Below are 19,930 nucleotides of genomic sequence, written 5' to 3'. Positions count from 1 at the left end.
ATATCTCAGGGGTTGCCACAAAGAAGAGGGAGTCGGGCCATTCTCCAAAGGTAGAACAAGAAGCAATGAATGGAAACTGATCAAAGAAAGAAGCAACTTAGAACTAAGGAGAAATTTCCTGACAGTTAGAACAATTAATAAGTGGAACGACTTGCCTGCAGAAGTTGTGAATGCTCCAACACTGGAAATTTTTAAGAAAATGTTGGATAACCTATCTGACTGAGGTGGTGTAGGGTTTCCTGCCTGGGCAGGGGGTTGGACTAGAAGGCCTCCAAGGTCCCTTCCAACCCTGTTGTTATATTATATTATATTATAAACACACAAGAATGACCACAGGCAAGCAAAAAGAAAAAAGAAAAAAAAAGCCAAACCAAACCAAACCTGGGAGCAGCAACAACCTGTGACTTTCTGGGGACTTCCCCATTGACTTTCCTTAATAGGAAGCCAAGGGGTACTTGAAATGATGATCATGTGGCCATGGCAACATAGCACACAACAGCACTGTGGCAGTCAAAACTTTTCCAGATTTTAATTCCATGTGAGTTATAGGTGGTGGTGGTAGATTTTGATGCATTCTGTAAGACCATTTGAGGTACGTTGGTTCAAAAATGGTGACCCTATGACCCATTTTCATCCAATTAAACCTTAAGAACATACCCAAGAGTAGTATAGAGATGCTTTTTTTTTGTTTTATAGAACCGATGAATTTTTAATTTTAAAAGATTGCTGTAATCCAGAAAGCATGCAGGTAGAAAGTACTGGGGTGGGGGTGGGGAGGAGTAAGATGAACTGCACCGTGAACTCGTGGGAAGTGAGGGCAGAGAGAAAGAAAAGAGAGCATGTTTGAAAAAGACGGCAGGGAAAAAAAACTTTTTTTCCCCCCTCCATCGGAAAGGATCACCTTTCAATGGTCCAGATGTGTGGGGTAATATTGTGGTGGTTTCGGTCGGGGAGGGGGGAAAGCGTTGGCGGGCAAGAAGGCGGAAGCGGCGGCGAGCCAGCTCGAGGTCTCCCAGCGCTCCAAAAGCAGCCCACGTGCGTTTCGCTCCCATTCCTAGTTTGCTTCCCGGAGACAGACTCGCCGAGACAACAGAGAAACCCCCCCCCCTCACAACACACACATCGCCCTCCCTCTCCTCCCCTTTTGTGTCAAAACTCAAACCAAGCGAAGAGGATCTGTCGCGCTTTGCGGCGACGGAGTCGCGGCCGTTCGCCGGCCACGCGGCGCAGGAGGCGCCCCTCCGGGCCTTGGGATCAGAGGGCGGGAGGAGGAGGCGCCATCAGCGCGGTGCGCTCCTGTTGTGGCGAGCGGCTCCGCTGGGGCGGGAAAGAGTAGAGGTGCGGGGGGGGGGGGAGAGACAACTTCGGCGAGAAACTAACGAGGCGATGCTTGCGGTGAGTGGTTTTGTTTGGTCGCCGCTGGGGTGGGGAGGAAGCGGCGGAGGAAAACCGCGGGTGGGGGGTGGAGGTTTGTTTTTGTTTTGCTTTTTTTTCACCGGCTTTTCCTTAACTTTGGAAGCGGGAGAGGGGATCGGGCTCCCGGGAAGGCGCAGTGGCGGGAATCCGCCTTGAGCAAACCCCAACACCTGGAGCTGGCGCGCCGGCGGGAAAAGCAGGGCATCCACAGCGCAAAGCTGAGCGCAGTTGCCTGGCTCAGCCCCGCACGTCCGCCGCCCGCGAATGAACGTAGCTGCGCGGAGGCCGCCGGAGATCCAAAGCGCGCTCCTGAAGCCTCACTTACGGAAGGGTGGCCGCTCTCACCTGAGGAAGGCGACCCTGAAGGACAAGGCGGGACCGATCTACTGGTCTGCCTCCTCTGCGGCGGTTTGTCCTCGAAGGAACGTAATGGTCTATTGAAACGACTTCGGTAAAGATAGCTACGTTTACGAAAAGGCGGGCCCGCTCCCCTTCTCGCAACAGTAGCAATACAAAGTAGCGGAAGACTTAATTTTTAATGAGAAATTGGAGGGTGGGGGAGCAATGAGAATTTACTTCGAAGCCAGCCGCTTTCCATTTCTTTGGATGTCATCTCCAAGAAACTGTGTGGCTCAGATGAACGAGTGTGGATTCCAGTTGGAAGAAGGCTGGTTGTTTTCGCGATTTTTTTCGTTCTCATGAGCGAAGCTTTTGCTTTGCCGGGAATGAAGTTGTGGGCAAAGTGCCTCGGATGCGATGTCCAAATCCCTTTTCCCGCAGCAAATCTTTAGGGAGAATACTGCAGAGTAATCTAATAGCACGATCTCAATGTATATTTTACATGGAAGTTGGAATTTCCAAAAATGTCACAGGAGGTTATTCGAAATAAAATGTGTGTAGGATTTGAATGGAATCGGTCAAGCAGGGCTGATTCTGTAGGCTGTTCTAAACAAAACAGATCAGAAACCAGACTGATCATACAGACTGTACAGTAAATAGATAAATACATGACTTTGTCTTGGAAGTAGAAAATAATATGAGATCTTTTTTGGGGGGTGAATACATGGTAATATAGTTTATTTTTGTCTGGCTTTTTATGCTGGAATTTAAAAAGCACCAAGTGAGCCTTCTCAAATTTTTACAGTTGATTGCAGTGACCCTTCTCCTTCAATTCTATTTAAGGCGTCATAAGGCTTGAAGTGTGGGTCTTTTTTGGTAAGATAAGCAGTGTGTGATGCCCTTGGCAATTTCAGAACTGATCTTCCAGTTTGGGCAGTCTCTGCATGGAGAGGCATTCATGTGTTGCCCACATTTTAAAGAAAAGGAAAGTCGGAATGAAAGAGAGCTGTCTTGAGATATATTAAGGACCCTGCAAATCTCTTAATGCTGCCTGGTTAGGGAGAGGTTAATTTTGTTTCAGCAAGACAAGGGTGCTGGTTTCCTGAGATAAATGGGCAGGAAGTGAATTGTTTCCCCTGCTGGCCAGCAGCTCCCAAATGCTTTTTGCACCTGCTACTCTGCATTTTTCCAGTTCCTGGCTGCAAGGCCCCCTCCCCTATTTTTCCCTTTGGCCGTGAAAAAGGACCTTATTGCTGCTGCATCTTAATTTTCATCTGTTTGTCTTTGTGATTGCGGATCAGGTCCTGACTTACCAAGTGTCCTGTCCTCTTCCATGCAAGTATAACACGCTCCACAATCTGCTCAGCACAGGAAGAGTTAAAGATGATGATGTAAGTAGCCAAGTATTTCAAGGCAGATTTATTCAGCACTTTTTATGTGTGTGCATGCACACTATTTTCTTAGTAGGGTGGAAGAGCAAAACAATGGCAATCGCAGGAACTATAAAGGGCAGCTAGCCTTTACCCTGAAGTAACCAGATTGGAGCTCCATTTCTCCAGTTGCCTTCCTTTCCCAAATACTAGCTCCTTAGTTAACTTTCAAAGATATTTATCTTGGCAAGAATTTCAGCACATGGGAATTAAATGGTGTGTCTGTTAAACTGATAATGGAGGGGGATGAGAAATGAAATCACAGATTGTTTTGAAATTCCTAATGTGCCTTGCATATGTAGTTAGCTATGTGCAGTGATGGTTCAATTCTGTTCTCTTTCTCACCTTATGTAGGATTTGTAGAGATCCCTTTTCTTAGAAGAAATTAACAAATTCTGTATATTTTTACTGGCAAGTCCAGTAGATCTTGTTCCTAAGGAAATATCCATAGAATCAAAACTAGCATGATCACTCCAGTCTGATTAAATCGGAAAACATTAGGTGTTTTTTTGGGGGGGGAGGGGGGAGATTATTAAGGAATGGGGAGTCAACTGGCTAACTTTGGATCAGATACTCTTTGAACCCAACCATCCAAGTTGTTGTATGGCAAACTAGGACTTGTATTGCACTTATATATAAGTGAATTACAATTATTTTAAATTTAAAAGGATCCCTTAAACAACTAAAGTACAAGTGAAACCCTTAACATTTCAGTATAATCTATTCACAATAAAAATACTAAAATTTATCCCACTTCTCAAAAACTTGAAATAGTATTTAAAAGTAAAGTTGCTGAAACAAACAGGATTTATTTCAAAATAAATTGTAACTGTGTTCTAGGCACCTGGAAGCTAATCTATAACAAATAATTGAATGTTGCCTAATGGATGATCCATTACTGAACAAAATAAGGTGTTATATAAGCATATTTGTAAGCAGAAAAAAATGTTTGTGACATGATTGTTTTTTCTCAAAATCTTGACCACACCCAAACAATGAAATGCATACATTTTAGTCATAGCTCACAGGACAGTTAACCACAGTTTTATTAAGACTTCATTCATTAGTTAGAATGTAAGTGCTAACAACATTTTCGTTCAACTAAGTTATGTAGAACATAATTGACTGTAGAATATAATTGGCACCTAATGGTCATCTTATTGCTAAACTGTTAGCATTATAAAAATATCCCTGCTGGTTCAGGGCAAACCTATCTTAATCTAGTATTTTGTTGCTCATAGTAATCATCTAAAAAACTTTAGGATGCGCACAAGCAGGAAATAGACATTCTTCTTTCCTGTTATTTTGTTTCTGCAACTTGTATTTAGAGCTATGCTGTCCGCAAACTGGAAGTAACATTATGTCTTCAGAAGTACTAACTTACTTTGAAGATCTGACTTGTACACCCCTCACAAAAACATCTAAGTTAGTATATGTTATAATAATTGTGGCAATTATGCATTAATAGTGAATAGAATAAAAGAAGAGCCTATGTTGGAACAAGAATAGACCCCAATAGTGACTTTTTACAGCTAATGTTTCTGTTGAATTTTTATACACTTCAAGATTTATCAATCACTTTCAATATGCTAGCATTTCAAAAATAAAATGCCATCTGTCAAACAGTAACAGTTCAACACATCAAAGTATTTCAATGGCAAAAAGCCGTATTGGATTAACATCAATATCAGAATATTATGGTCATATTCTGTAATTGCAAAATATGTAAATGAAATGTATCAAATTCAATATTTTCTGCATTTACAGTTGATCAATACTGTAAAGCCTTTTTGATGATAGGTAGTTTTTTTTAAGTGAAAGCAGTAATGTTTCACAATGTTTACAATAACTCAAGAATGCCCTCTACAGTATGAAGACTGTTGTGCAGTACAATGTAGCAGAGGAAATCTCAGTTCATACAAGTTTCTTCAAGTGGAATTTGCTTCCAGCAATAATATTTATATAATGCATTTACATTAATATATTAACTATACAAGGAACTCTATCTTATAAGCTAGTGTAAGCATTATCGCAGGATTCATACAAAAATGTTCATTGCTGAAACCATTGATAGAGGTTGGACTATTACCAGCACTGTCCTTGAACTGTTTGTCTATTGAATACTTGATTTACATATTGTAATATATGACTTTTCCCCAAAATCTTTTAAAGTATAAAATGTTATCTTGCTAATGATAAAAATAATATCCAATGAATAAGTAATAGATGGATTAACACACAAGGAAGAGGTACTCATTCTTTATTGCAACTAGAATCATCATAATACATAAACAGGATTCAGACATATATGAATAAAACCCAAATAGCTGTAATTGTATAATAAACTTTACTATTCTATACAGTGTACAGAAATTGATTTACAATTCAATGACTAAGATTACGCACATAGTAAAGCAAAATCAAATTATGTTCTACCTCAGCCTGCTGGGGAATGATAGGGATTTCCTAGGGACATTTCTAGTCTAGCCACACCCACTATGTTTTATTTTATTAGGTCTTTTTTAAATACTAGCCAATCCCAAGATTCTGAAGTGAGTACAAGCAGAAGTACAAGAGGCCTCCAATAAATACTTGCTGAACAAAAGCATCACTAACAAACTCGGCTGTGGTTGTGAAGTACCTGTTTAAAATGGAATATGTTTAGATTATCACCTTGAACACTAAAACTAACTTCAATGTGAGACACCAAAGTTTCTGCATGCATATTTGAATTGTTTCACATTCATGCATTCATATCCCTGTCTATTTATATAAAGCCAAGACTTTTTAACAAAAGGAATGGGTTCGTATCCTAAAATCACGAGTTTTGTTATGCATCTCCTCTTGCTCCCTAGCTTCTGTGTGTTGAAAGACAATTGCAAGAGCAAATATATTACTCTTCCTGATCTTATCTCTGTACTTTGAATGGACCAATCCATAAAAAGTTTAAAGTAAGTAGAGCTTTGTATTGAGATAAGCAGTGGCAAGAGTTGCTTTACCTGTGACCTTGCATAGAGAAAAGATACAGGATAAGGAGCCTTTTACAAGGATGCCAGTTGCAGGCAACAAATACAGTGAACTGGCTCTCTGGAATGTGTGACTGGACTGCTCATCCAGTCTTAAAGACTAGGTAGTTCAAGCAGTTTGATAAGAATTGATGTTTTTTCACATTAATTTTGATGTCAATGCAACATAAACTTTTTTTAAATTTGCATTTATATCCCGCCCTTCTCCGAAGACTCAGGGCGGCTTACACTATGTCAAGCAATAGTCTTCATCCATTTGTATATTATATACAAAGTCAACTTATTTCCCCCAACAATCTGGGTCCTCATTTTACCTACCTTATAAAGGATGGAAGGCTGAGTCAACCTTGGGCCTGGTGGGACTTGAACCTGCAGTAATTGCAAGCAGCTGCTGTTAATAACAGACTGCATTAGTCTGTTGAGCCACCAGAAAGTACATATTCACCAAAGCTACCATCTTATACCTTTATTATGGAATCAATTTCATTGGATTCAGTGGGGTGAAATTCTGAATAAACAAACTTTAGAAGAAGCTATTTTATGGCCAATGTACAAATAGTGATTCATATACTGTGGCTGCAGTTATAATTTAGAATAAATTATTTCAGAATTAAGCTAAAGTATGATTTTTTAAATTGCTCATTAACTTGGAGAAAAAATTGCCAGCTGTTGCACATAACTGTTTCATGCTTATACAATACTTCCCCCCCCAAGTGCTGAGATACAGCTCTTATAATTTTTACTCTAAATGGTTGCAAGTACTTTTTCTTACAATTGAGGCATTTAGGTGCAAATCCACTCCATTTTTTGCAAGCAAGTATCTCAGAAAAGATTCCACAACTTGAGGGGACTGGGTAAATTAATCCCCTGCTTATATGTCTTAAAAAATACATTGAGAGTTGATAAAAAGAAAGGTGCATGTAAGCATCAAGATGATTAATGATTAGATTCAATTTTACACTTACTGATAAGTGATAAATTGATTGTGTTTCTGACTAACATTAGTTTAATTACTGGTGAAAAAAAAAGTTGCTCTCAAAACTCTAAGCTTATTTCAGTAACTGCTTTCTTACTAGCCAACATTCTAATACCCCTAAGGAAATCACTTTTAAAATTCAGATTAGTTACTTCAATTTAACTTTTGGGTGCCCTGGGGTCAGTTGCTGGCTGTAGGCGAGTGCCTGTACTCAGTGCAGCTTTTCTTGGCAAGATTTCAGAAATAATTTGCCATTGCTTTTTCCCTGGAGCTGAAAGTGACTAGCCCAAGGGCACATGGCTGGCTTTTTAGGCCTCAGGCAGGACTAGAACTCCCAGTCACCAGCCTAGTGCCTTAACCACCACAGCAGACTGGTTCTCAATTAACTTGTTTAAGCCACTTTAAAGTTGGCGAACCTGCAAGGTTTACTATTTCCTGGGAATTATCATAAATTGAAAGTGGATATTTGGCTAATGATAAGCTGCATTATACAGGTCATATAATTTTTGTTACTCTCTGCGACTGATTAAAATGGGCTTGTTCTAATGGCTCAATTACATCCGCATAAAAAAATAGATCAACCCCACTTGTAGTGAGTTGTTGAACAATGGGATTGCTGCAATTTTAATTATGAACAAAAGAACTTGCATCATGCGGAATAATGGGAGTCACCTCTGTGCTCTTCTTAATTAAAGACCAGCACGTCAACTCATGGTTCATGAAGTAGTCACTGAATTAAAAAGAAAAACAAGCCTATTGCTCATAAATTAGGGGCGCCAAATTACTAGAAATTGCTCGTTTGTGTATTTGAAAGGCATCCGCTCCCTCCCACCCACCCAGGGCAACAATCCCACTACTTGCAACCAATCACAAGGCCTGCAGACTTGAGTATCCCGAATTGCAATGAAAGCTTTCCCAGCCTTCTGTTTAAGAGTTCTTTACTGAATGGTGCCGTTTAGTTACCGCGCGGGAAAAAAAAATGAGTTGAATCACATGATTCTCCCTAACCCCCTCCCCCCGGCTCCTCAGTTTGTCCGAAGCGAGCGCTTTATTGGCCGACTAGTCTATTTAGGAGCACTGCTCGCAACTATGTTCAGGGTCTTTTTCAGTACTGTCGGCCACGGGGGTTTTGACAGAAAGATCAATTTTAAGCTGTCCAGCGTCCTCCTCTATATACCGTCTATCTTTTTCCATGGTGGTGTGTTCCAAACCAGGGGTCTCCCACCTTGGCAACTTTAAGCCTGGCGGACTTCAACTCCCAGAACTCCCCTGCCAGCTTTGCTTCAGGCAACTTTAAGCCTGGAGCTGGCTGGGGAATTCTGGGAGTTGAAGTCCGCCAGGCTTAAAGCTGCCAAGGTGGGAGATGACCCTCCCCCCGTTCCAAACAACTTAAAAGAGGCGGAACACAACGGCTCCTCTCTCCAAACTGCCAGTTTAGGTGGCTTTGCAAGTTCCGGCCTCCTCCTAGGCCTGCCTTTGTTTTAATTGGACGGCCCCTCTGAGCCAATGAGAGCGTGGCGGGAGGAGTCCTGAGCTCGCAGGGGCGGGAGCGCGGAGCGTGTGAGGAGTCGAGATTGTTTCCAGTGGGCAGGACTCGTGGGGGGGTGCTGTGATCCGCGGCGGCTCCCGCTAATGGGGTAGTGGGGCGCTCTCGATCGACCGATCTCCGCGAATTTCCCCCCCCCTTTGCATCCGAATTTCTGCTCACCCGCTTTTGTGTGTGTGTGTCTCTCTCTCTCCGCTTTCTTCCCTTGTTGCCTCTCCGCGATGCCGCCGCCCCTTCTGGGCCCTTCTTCCCTGGCGTGGCCTGGCGGCCTCTTTCCACCGTGGGGTTAATCTGTAAAGGAGGAAAAAGAGGAAGCGCGGAGTCCCGTCCCCCGGCTCATGCTTCAGCCCCGCCGCCGCCCCGCCGCCGGAATCCCGAAGAGCTGCATGGACGGGCATGGGGACAGCGGCCCCTTTCTGCGCCATCGCCGCCGCCGAGGTTGAGGAGCAGCCAAGCCGCCCCGGTCGTCAACCGCGCCCCCCGCCTTCGACTGCCCTCGTCGTACTGTTCAGCCTCGGGCTGCTTCTACACGCAGGTAATAACCGCCGCTGTCCCTTTCCGGGGGGCGAGGAGAGGAGAAGGAAAGATTCGGGGTGGTCTTAATGGGGATTTGGAAGCAAATGAGGCACGAAGTGAGGCGGAGGCGGGGAGGGATGTCCCGGCGGTCACAGAAATGGTCCCAAGTATTTCGACTTTTTTTTATATATAAGGAAGAAAAATGGGTCTTTTGGTTCTTTTGGAGGGGGAAAAAAAAACACCCCGTGATTTGATTGGAAAATATTTTAAAAGTAAACTTTTTAGAAGAATGTCTGTCGCGGAATCCGCCTTGCTGAAGTTTGGAACAATTCACTTTTGGAAGAAGAAAAAGGAAAAAAAAAAGGGGGGGGGAAAGAGAGTTTGGATCATTCATGGCTTGTTGCGCCTGCTAGATTAAAAAAACAAAACAAAAAAAAAAGCGCCTTTGTTTTGATCTACAAATCCGGAGAATCTGACCCGCTCAAGGGGCCTCCCCGGCTGTGCAAAAAAACCTGCCCCCTTTGCCCGTCTTTTAAAAAAAAAAAAGGGCTTCGGCGGAACTATGCGGCGGGGAGTCGAGCTGGTTCTAGGGAGGGAGGAGGGGGGGGGCGGCCGGCTGCGTCGGGGTCTGATTGGCGCTGCCTTTGGTGTTTACTGAGTCGGAGCTGGGATCGGGTTTCTCTTCTCGCTGCCGCTCCCTCCGCTGGCAGGAAGAGAGGCTCGGCTCCCGTGATCTGCTGCTGCTGCCGCCAGTGGAGGATCTCGGGAGGGGAAAGCGAAGCAATCGCGGTGTTGAAAGGCGTCCTTCCAGTCTCTACGGGAGCTCTAACACCGATTGCTTCTCGCGGCTGAAAATATATGTATTTTCTAATATAGCCTGGGTTCTGAAAACGTTTTGATGAAGCTTGTCCGTCTGTTTCTACGAGGTAGCCTTGTGTGAGAGGACGAGCCAGTTTTTTCCCCAGGGATATTCGGAGAGTTAAGTTACAAAACAACTGGCAGCTACCAGGTTAAAGAAGGCTTATGGTAACCTTATTGGGTTAGTACAGATAGGGGTCTAAGAAGTGGTATGGTTTTTCTCTCTTGTTCTCTGTGAGTAAAGATTGATCAGTTTCAGGGTTTTAAAGACAAAATTGGTAGTTGTTCAGAACAAAATGGGGAAAAAATCAAAAGGTGCAAAGGTGCAAAAGATTTATCAACTAACTGTTGTACTTCAGCAAGATGAAGAACAAGAATCCTGCAGTAAAAAGTTGTTTCAAGATCTATGACTGTATTTAGCCATTCAGCCATATTAATATTTTCAAAATATTAACACTTAGTTTGGATGGATTAGTTTAGCCTTCCTTATTTTTTTTTCAGGAGGAAAGCAATGTTGGTTTATGACAGCCAAAAGTCAGGAAGAGTTTGGTAGCATTTTTTTCAGACCATAATACATTTTATTTAAATTAGCGTTATGAAAATGTTTTAATCAGAAACGGTGCTGTTCTGACATTTGTAATTTGCAACTCATGGCTTATATTTTAATTTATTGTAGGAATTCAGCCTACACCACCTCCCAGTATTTCCTACTCCAATAGGAAGTTTGGTATTTAGGTGTATATATTTAAAACATATAGCCACCCATCTTATAACAAACTGTGGGCAGATAAATGTTAGCTATGTTGGTGTTTCTAAAAAGCTGCCCAAGTGCTTTGGAGATTTTTACAGAGTAAGAGGAAACACTATTCAGCATACTGTACATCTGGATTGTGAAGGAGAAATTTAAACTTAAATAATATTGAACTAAAATATTTGAGGTCACATTTACACTACTACATTACATGCATATGTCTTTTTAATGACAGGCATTCTATCAATGTGCCTTGGCTTCTGAAAAGGTATAAAAGTCCCATCAAGTGAATTTGAACTTCATAAATACCCTTTCCATGACTTTCTTTGTGAACTGAGAAATTAAATCATGGTCAAATGAGCAGAATTAGGAATACAAATTAATCTTGCTGTGTTGATGAACATGAGTGTTGCTTTTGTGAAAGGTTGGTTATGAAATTGGATTTCTTAGTCTGTGATTTCAAGTGATGGACAAAAAATGCATATTGCCTATCATATTATTATAAAATGAAGGTGAAGAGTATGATGATCATGGATGCAGTTTGTTCTGAATAGAACTTTTCTTCTTGATATATTCTGTTGTACAGTTTGGTTAGAGAAAAGCAGTGAAATGCAGTTGTAGAAGCAAACAGAACAATTTATCTACAGTTGCAGGGTGGTTCAGTTATGGGATTGTAGGTGGTCTGAATAAAATACCGTATTTTTCGGAGTATAAGACGCACCTTAATTTTTGGGGAAGAAAATAAGAAAAAAGCTGATTGGCAAGTGAATTGGCCTCCCGGAATACCCCCAATCAGCTGTTCCCAGAGGTGAATTTTAGGAACAGGTTCTTTGGTTGTGAGCTCTGTGCCTTGCTTTTTGTTTTGTTTTGTTTTTTCTGCCTCTGAAAGTCCTGTTTCAGAAAAAACTTTTTTTTTACCTCTGAAAGCCTCCGAAACAGAGCTTCAGGGAAAAAAGCCCCTGAAGCTCTGTTTGGGGCTTTTTTTCTGAAGCTCCGTTTCTGATGCTTTTCTCAGCCTCTGAATCCTCTTCTTTAAAAACTGGGTGGGGTTACATTTGAAGTATAAGATGCACCCAGATTATGACCCTCTCTTTTGGGGGAAAAAGGTGCGCCTTATACTCTGAAAAATATGGTATTTCTCTACAGCATGGATGTCAAACTCACCACTTCACGTTGCTGTCACGTGACGTTTTGCAACATTTTTCACATTCATGGAGGCCAATTCACTTGCCAATCAGATTTTTTCTTATTTTCTTCCCCAAAATACATCACAATCTAAAGACTGTTTTTCAACCTTAATAACTTTTAGATGTATGGACTTCAACTCCCAGAATTCTACACCTAGCATGAAATTGATAGAATTGATGATCTCACTTGTAATTTACAGGTAGTCCTAAATTACTGGAAAAGTAGGTTTGCAATGGTCATAGCATTCCTATAGTTACATGATTGCAATTCAGGTGGTTTGAATTCATGGTCAAAATGATCACGACTTGTCATCTTTGCAGCCAGCTTGCAACAAGCAGAGTCAATGAAGAAAACAGTAGTAAGTCCCAAGTTGCAGTCATGTGACAACACACTTAAGGATGATTTATTTAACTTCTGCAATGGAACTGACATAGGTCATGATGGTCACATGATATTTCACTTAATGACTATTTGCCTAGCAGTGGGGTTGTCTGGCCCAATTGTGGTTGTTAAATGAGTTTACTTAAATAAACCTGAGCAACAATTCTCCCCAAAGCTATAAAATAACTTTATTAAGAATTCTATTCTGTAGTGCTGGTATAAATTATTGCTTATACATGGATAGCCAGAACAACCAAAATAGAGGTGCTGAATTGTGTAAAACCAGAAACAACGCTAGAAACCAAAATCACAACACGTATGTCTTGATTTACTTTGGTCATGTCATATATGGAAATTCACTGGTGAAGTCAAATTATATTAAGAATGGTTAATGGATCAAGGAGAAGGGGCAAGCAAAGAACTCACTGGCTTGAAAACATCAAAGCTGATACAAAGATGAACATCCAACAACTGAAAGAAGCTGTGCTTGACAGGGTAGCATGGAAAACACTTGCCTATAAAGTCACCAAGAGTTGGACATGACTGAACAGTGGAGAATAAATGAATAGTATCTGGTTCATAGATTCATAGTGATCCTTATTAGAGCAATTTACTGTAAAAATATGAGACTTAATAAGATCAACAAATTATGGGTTTTGTCACCTATATGCTTGGTTCTCATTCCATCATAAGCCTATTATGAATGAATGAATTAGACTTTACTGTCTATATAAAGATAAAAGTTTCCCCTGTCCAGTTATTTCTGACTCTAGGGGGTGATGTTCATCTCTGTTTCTTAGCCAAGGAAGCCAGCGATGTCCAAAGACATTTCCGTGATTATGTGGCCAGCATGACTATATGCCAAGGTGCACGGAACGCTGTTACCTTTCCGCTTTTTACTCGCTTTTGTATGTTTTCGAATTGCTAGATGGGCAGGAACTGGAGCAAGTAATGGGAGCTCACCACGTCCTGCAGCACTCAGATTTTGAACCAGGCTGTCAGTCTTTAACCACTGAGCCATTGAACCCCCATGCTGTCTATATAAAGATAAAAGTTTCTGTCCAGTTATTTCTGACTCTAGGGGGTGATGTTCATCTCTGTTTCTTAGCCAAGGAAGCCAGCGATGTCCAAAGACATTTCCGTGATTATGTGGCCAGCATGACTATATGCCAAGGCGCACGGAACGCTGTTACCTTTCCGCTGAAATGGTACCTATTTATTTACTCGCTTTTGTGTGTTTTCGAATTGCTAGATGGGCAGAAACTGGAGCAAGTAATGGGAGCTCACCATGTCCTGCAGCACTCAGATTTTGAACCAGGCTGTCAGTCTTTAACAACTGACCCATTAAACCCCCATGCTGTCTATATAGTGGATACCAAATGTGGACAATGCAAATAATATGGATAATAATTTTCATTATAATTGGACAAGGTTGGAATTTAGACAAAAAAATAGGTGAAAATGAACATTATTTTTCATTTTAAATATTGCAATGTAAATGTTATAAAGGTAATGTATTATAGGCGCTTACTGAAATATGAAGGGGTGATAGAAATCCTGTTGGTTTAAAATTAGCACTTAGGACAGGAACACCAACCAGCCAGAGTTGAGCACATTTTTAGTCTCTTTTTTCTTGGCAATGTTCTGAATTCTCTTCCACTGACTTTCTCAACATAAATCTCCCCTGACATTTGGGGATCAAACTGTATCCTCACTGTTTTTAGTATTGCTTTAAGAGATGTTTTTAACAAAACAATCTTGAGTGGATTTGATAAACACTTGTGCTGATTGAAAATTATTTTAATTATATTAAAATATTTATAGAGTTTGGAAACTGAACATATGTCTTTTAGAAGTCTGTTGTGCTAGTGCATTGCACAAATAGAAGGCTTCAGCTGAAAATGTGTGTATTAGTGAATTATGTACATAGAGATTGGAGTGATTTTTTTTAAAAAAAATTCTGTCACTGTTTGAATATTTCTGTAAGCCAAACAACTAGAAGTTAGTAATATCTTGCATTTTTAATTAATTTTTAAAATTGAATTGAATTGTAAATATGTAGCAGCAAATCCTAAAAAGTTCAATGTTTCAAAGAATAAAGTTGGTGTAGCTGTTAAAGGAACTACAAATAAAGATTGTGTGCTGATAAAACACTTTATGGTAAAGGTCTTTATACCTCTTCTAGGTTTACAATCATGTCCTACCCCAAATATTTGGGGACAGTTAGATGCTATATTAAAAGCTTTTTAAAAAACAATACTTTTGAATATATTGTTAAATTAAACTAAGAAACACCTGGTAGGAAACTGGTTCCAATTGGACATATTCAGGATCAGTCAAAAATCATTCTAGATCGGGGTGTCAAACTCAATTTCATTGAGGACTGCATCAGGGTTGTGGTTGACCTCGAGTGGGGGGGGAGAGGGCTGGTGGGTATGGCCGACTGGGTAGATGTGGATGGACTGGGTGGGTGTAGCCATCTTGACACCACTCCCCAAACTGCTGGTATGTTTCCTCTTTGCCCTGGGTAGCCCGGGCCAAAGCCACTCTGGCCCGATGTTTCCTCTTTGCATTGGGTAAACTGGGCTGAAGTGATGCAGGTTGGCCCCTTACATTTTCCAGGACAGCCCCACGGGCTGGATCCAGCCCGTGGGCCTTGTATTTGACCACCCCTGTTCTATATTATCTGATTATCCATCAGTTAGAAGGGGTATTGAACATAGATTAAGGATGTATTCCTACTTGTCCTTTATTAGGGATAATTTTTTCAGCAATTGGTAGGATTTATTTTTGAGTAACCATAAGAGGTTTAGGCTGCCTATTGTGGAAAACAAATGTCTATTGCTCCAATATCTATATGCACTTAGAGTCCTGCATAGATGGTGATAGTTTATTAAATTTGTATGTCACGACTTCTGTGACTCTTTATTGTGTTAAAGGGGTTTGGGATCTTTTCTCAAAAAAGTTAATTATATTAAATACTAATATTTCCCTGTTCAATCTTCTGCTCAGGTGATTGTCAGCTGCAGACACCATGTCGAATCCAGAAGTGCACTACAGACTTTGTATCCCTAACATCTCACCTGAACTCAGCCATTGATGGCTTTGATGTGGAGTTTTGCAAAGCCCTCAGAGCCTATTCTGCTTGTACCTATCGTAATTCCAAAGTCTGCCGCGGCAACCTGGTCTATCATTCTGCTGTGTTGGGGATTGGTGATCTCATGAGCCAGAGAAACTGTTCTAAAGATGGCCCAACGTCCTCTACTAATCCTGAAGTTGTTCATGATCCTTGCAATTACAGTGGCCGCCAGGCAACCAGAGATTATCGTGGAGGAGAGCAGATTCCCCCTACTTACTTTTTCTGTGGCTTGTTTGGAGATCCCCATCTACGGACCTTTAAGGATCATTTTCAGACATGTAAAGTGGAAGGGGCTTGGCCTCTCATAGACAACAACTATTTATCAGTGCAAGTGACAAATGTTCCTGTGGTCCCAGGATCCAGTGCTACTGCAACAAATAAGGTATGCTTTGTGTCAGATGTTATCCTTTATCGCCTAGCTTCAGAAGCTCAGAAATGTGAAGGTTAACGTTTTTTCCATAATACCTGAAACTGATAACTCTACAATCTATTGCCAGTGAGGAAAATGAGTTGATTCGTGGCAACTAAAGAATGCATAAGTTGGCCAGCCTTTCAACTACAATTTGCAACTGATCCAAAAAAGTTTGTTCGTGAGGTATTAGTGTCCATACAATTTTGGAGAAGAGAGTAAGAGTACTCGGATTTGAGTACTTGATGTTTTGTGTTTGTTTTCAGAATTTTCATGGACAGGATTTTGGTGGTCAACATCTGTTCACATTTTGGAGAAGGGTGTAATAGGCGGGAAAGGGTTATAGAGTTGCCTTGATCAATCATGTGGGTAGGACATGGAGAGGTAAGAGGGCTGGCCTTCAAAATAATTTTAAAGAGATGGCCTTCAAAGCAATTCCAGGCTCAATTGTGGTCAAGGGCTACTTTTAGGCAACATTTGCCTGGATTTTGGGTAACTAATATTGGACATACAACTGCTGGCTTGGTTTATTTTAATCTGGTTTAGTGTGGTAGTAGTTCCTCCGTGTGGAATTTTGGACATGCATTTGTGAAGTTCTTGGTGATTATTCAGATTTCAAGTCCCAGAATTTCATAGGTTGCCAGGCTGTGATCATGTGTTGGCAAAACACTTATGCTTCTTTCCTTGATAAATGAAGAAATATACATTTGCTGTAGAACTGCATAATGCTTTGTTGAAGAAAACTGCCCAATAGGAAATAGTGAAGAATATGAGGCACTAGAAATAAGGTATTAATATGAAGGGTGATGTATTACTTTCATACATGATAAGTCAGAAGGATCTTTTTACACAGGTATTGAGAAAATAAGTAATAAAAGGTCATCATAGATTGCTTGTTCCTTTAGTTGTTTATCTACGAGAACATTACTCATGCAGTGTTTGATATGTTATACATGTACCTGACTCTGAATATGTTTTAATCCAGTATATTTATTCAGCTGACATGCCTAAACAAGTCTGTAAAAGAGATACTCAAATGCCATGTTTTATGTGCAGATTTAACACTCAAAATATTTTAGAATTGTGTTCAATAGGTTTACCGCCACCCTTCTCCAAAGTGGGGCAGGGGCACAACAAAAGGCTAGACAGTCAAAAAAATAATTTTATCTTTAAAATGCTGGTTTCCTCCATTAAAAAAATACTAGCACCTTTTATTGTTTGGCTTCATATTTTGGGGGATTCCAGTAGATCCTACTAACATGAGGCAGTCAGTCCATTCAGAGTCAAAGTAATAACAAACTCCAAGTTCTCTATCTGATACAGTGAGTGTCCTAAAGTCCATTTGCAGCTACCATCGCAACAGTATCAACTTTGGGGAGATGGGAAAGAATGCTAAGCCTTAAACTTAGTTCAATAGTAGCCTTTTCAATCTGGCATTGTTTTAGATAGATTGGTTAGAAAACAATTCCCATTGTTCACAATCTTCCTTGAACTGCAAACCAAGGTTTGCATATTACTAATGTTTCAGTTGAAGTTGCCATTTCATCAAATAAAGTGTCTTTATTTATTGTTGGCTTCACTTTCTTGAAACTGCAACCAATAGGAATACTGCAAAGTGTATCTTTTAAATTGCTCTCTTTGTAACTGCTATTGGTAGAAACTTGTTCCTCTTCATATTTTCTCACTTTTTCTCATGGACCGAATCTTTCATCTCGGATATAATTGAATAAAGTAGTCATTTTCTGCAGTGGTGTTTGCCCTTTAGAAACACTTGGAAAGCCAGTATCTTTTACAAATCTCCTGTGGCAGAAAATGCAGGAAGTAAAAATAATGAGAGGCGTAACGTTCATGATCTGAAACTGCCTGTTCAGCAGTCTGCCTTGCTGTGTGTTGAGAGCATAGGCGGATATGCCGGCTAGACAGACCTGTTCCTGAAGTACCATCTATTGGCATGTCAGGTCAATTACAGAAGAAACTTGGAACAGTAAAATACACAGTATGTGATTGAACACAACAGGGAAAATGGTATGCATTAAAATGAACTGCATAAATTGTGCACCTGTTCTTTCTTTTGTCATTCCATTCTTTAGGGATGGCATAATCCTGTTTGCAGCTATATCTCTGTAGATCTAAAATGAAATCAGTCTATTTCCATATTTAACGATGAACACACATTGTGAATCTGTGATTTAAGGACATTCAAGCTAAAGCAGAAAATGAAACACCATTTGAAGCTCAAGAAGCTTCCAGAATGTCCTAGCCTCTAGTTGTGCATTACAATGAGACCATTGGAGCAAATGGAGTTCTGCTTGGAAACACCCTCCTCTGAGTGCACCTTAAATAGATAAGTTTTTTTTTTACTCAGAAAACTTGAAGAAGCAGTAATCTTAACTGCCTAGTCCAATGAGTCTTGTCCTTGGCAGTTTTAAAATTTATTTTATTTATTTATTTTATTTATTTTGTCACAACAATATATGTAAGTATCATACAAAAAGATTATATAGTATATAAACATATATGAGTAAATATAAGGAGGTATAAGCATATATATAGGAAGAAGAAAAGAAAAACAATAGGACAAGAACGGTAGGCACGTTTCTGCGCTTATGCATGCCCCTTATGGTCCTCTTAGAAATGGGGTGAGGTCAATAGTAGAAAGTTTTTGGATAAAACTTTTAGGATTATGGGAAGAGACCACAGAGTCAGGTAAAGTATTCCAAGCACTGATGATTCTGTTACAGAAGTCATATTTTCTGCAATCTAGATTAAAGCGGTTGACATTAAGTTTAAATCTATTAGTTGCTCTAGTATTATTGCAATTAAAGCTGAAGTAGTCTTTAACAAGAAGGACATTACAATAGATGATTCTGTGAGTTAAGCTTAGGTCTTGTCGAAGGCGACGGAGTTCCAAGTTTTCTAAGCCTAGGATTTCAAGTCTGGTGGGATAGGGTATTCTATTGTTTTCAGAGGAATGGAGAACTCTTCTTGTAAAATATTTCTGGATATTGTATTGATGTCAGAGATGTGGTGAGGGTTCCAAACAGGCGAGCTGTATTCTAGAATTGGTCTAGCAAATGTTTTATATGCTCTGGTTAGTAGTGTGGTGTTTTTGGAAAAGAAGCTATGCAAAATTAGGTTTACAACTCTTAGAGCTTTTTTGCTATGTAGTTGCAGTGGGCTTTGGCACTTAGATCATTTGACATGAAAACTCCAAGGTCTTTAACGGGATGGGGGTCATCTGTAAGGTAATGTCCATCTAGTATGTACTTAGTTTTTGGGTTCTTTTTTCCTATATGTAAGACTGAGCATTTGCTGGTTGAAATTTGGAGCTGCCAATTTTTAGACCAAGCGGTTAGATGATCAAGGTCGTTTTGAATGATAGAAGTATTGTCTGTGGTGTTAAATAGTTTGACATCGTCAGCAAAGAGAACACAATTACTTGAGATATGGTCACAAAGATCATTAATGTATAGTATGAAGAGTGTTGGTCCAAGGACGCTGCCTTGAGGAACGCCACTCTTGACAGGAACAGGATTTGATAAAGCATTGCCAATTTTGACCACTTGTCTGTTGGACAGAAAAGCAGATATCCATTTGTGGAGGGGTCCTGAGATGCCATAGGATATTAGTTTTAGGAGAAGTTTATCGTGTACTACTGAGTCAAAAGCTTTGCAGAAGTCTATGTAGATTGCATCTATTGATTTGCCTTGATCAAGATTTGAAGTCCATATGTTTTTGCAGTGGAGAAGTTGTAAAATAAATGTAAAATGGATAGACTTCAACTCCCATAATTCTGCAGTCACCATACTGGCTAGGGAATTCTGAGAATTGAAGTCCACATAACTTAAAAGTTGTCAAAGTTGAGAAATACTGCTCTAGTCCTTAGTATTTATCTGATTAATTTAAGTGGGCAGAATCAAAGCTTTTATTTGAAACAGTAAGCTACATTCTACAG

At 40.3% G+C, this 19,930-nt stretch overlaps 1 protein-coding gene across 1 annotated transcript in view; it reads left to right on the top strand.

The window, feature by feature from the left end:
• Positions 1 to 3,050: 3,050 nt before the first annotated feature.
• Positions 3,051 to 19,930, top strand: part of RGMB (repulsive guidance molecule BMP co-receptor b) — a 29,659-nt gene continuing 12,779 nt past the window's right edge. Inside the window, exons 1-3 of the mRNA XM_058170138.1 lie at positions 3,051 to 3,146; positions 9,033 to 9,268; positions 15,440 to 15,948. Coding sequence (XP_058026121.1) covers positions 3,139 to 3,146; positions 9,033 to 9,268; positions 15,440 to 15,948 — 753 coding nt within the window. The 5' untranslated portion in view covers positions 3,051 to 3,138. The remainder of the gene's footprint in view (positions 3,147 to 9,032; positions 9,269 to 15,439; positions 15,949 to 19,930) is intronic.

This window comes from Ahaetulla prasina, chromosome 2, assembly GCF_028640845.1.
Source record: "Ahaetulla prasina isolate Xishuangbanna chromosome 2, ASM2864084v1, whole genome shotgun sequence".
Lineage (NCBI taxonomy): Eukaryota > Metazoa > Chordata > Lepidosauria > Squamata > Colubridae > Ahaetulla > Ahaetulla prasina.
This window is presented reverse-complemented; position numbering and strand designations above follow the sequence as displayed.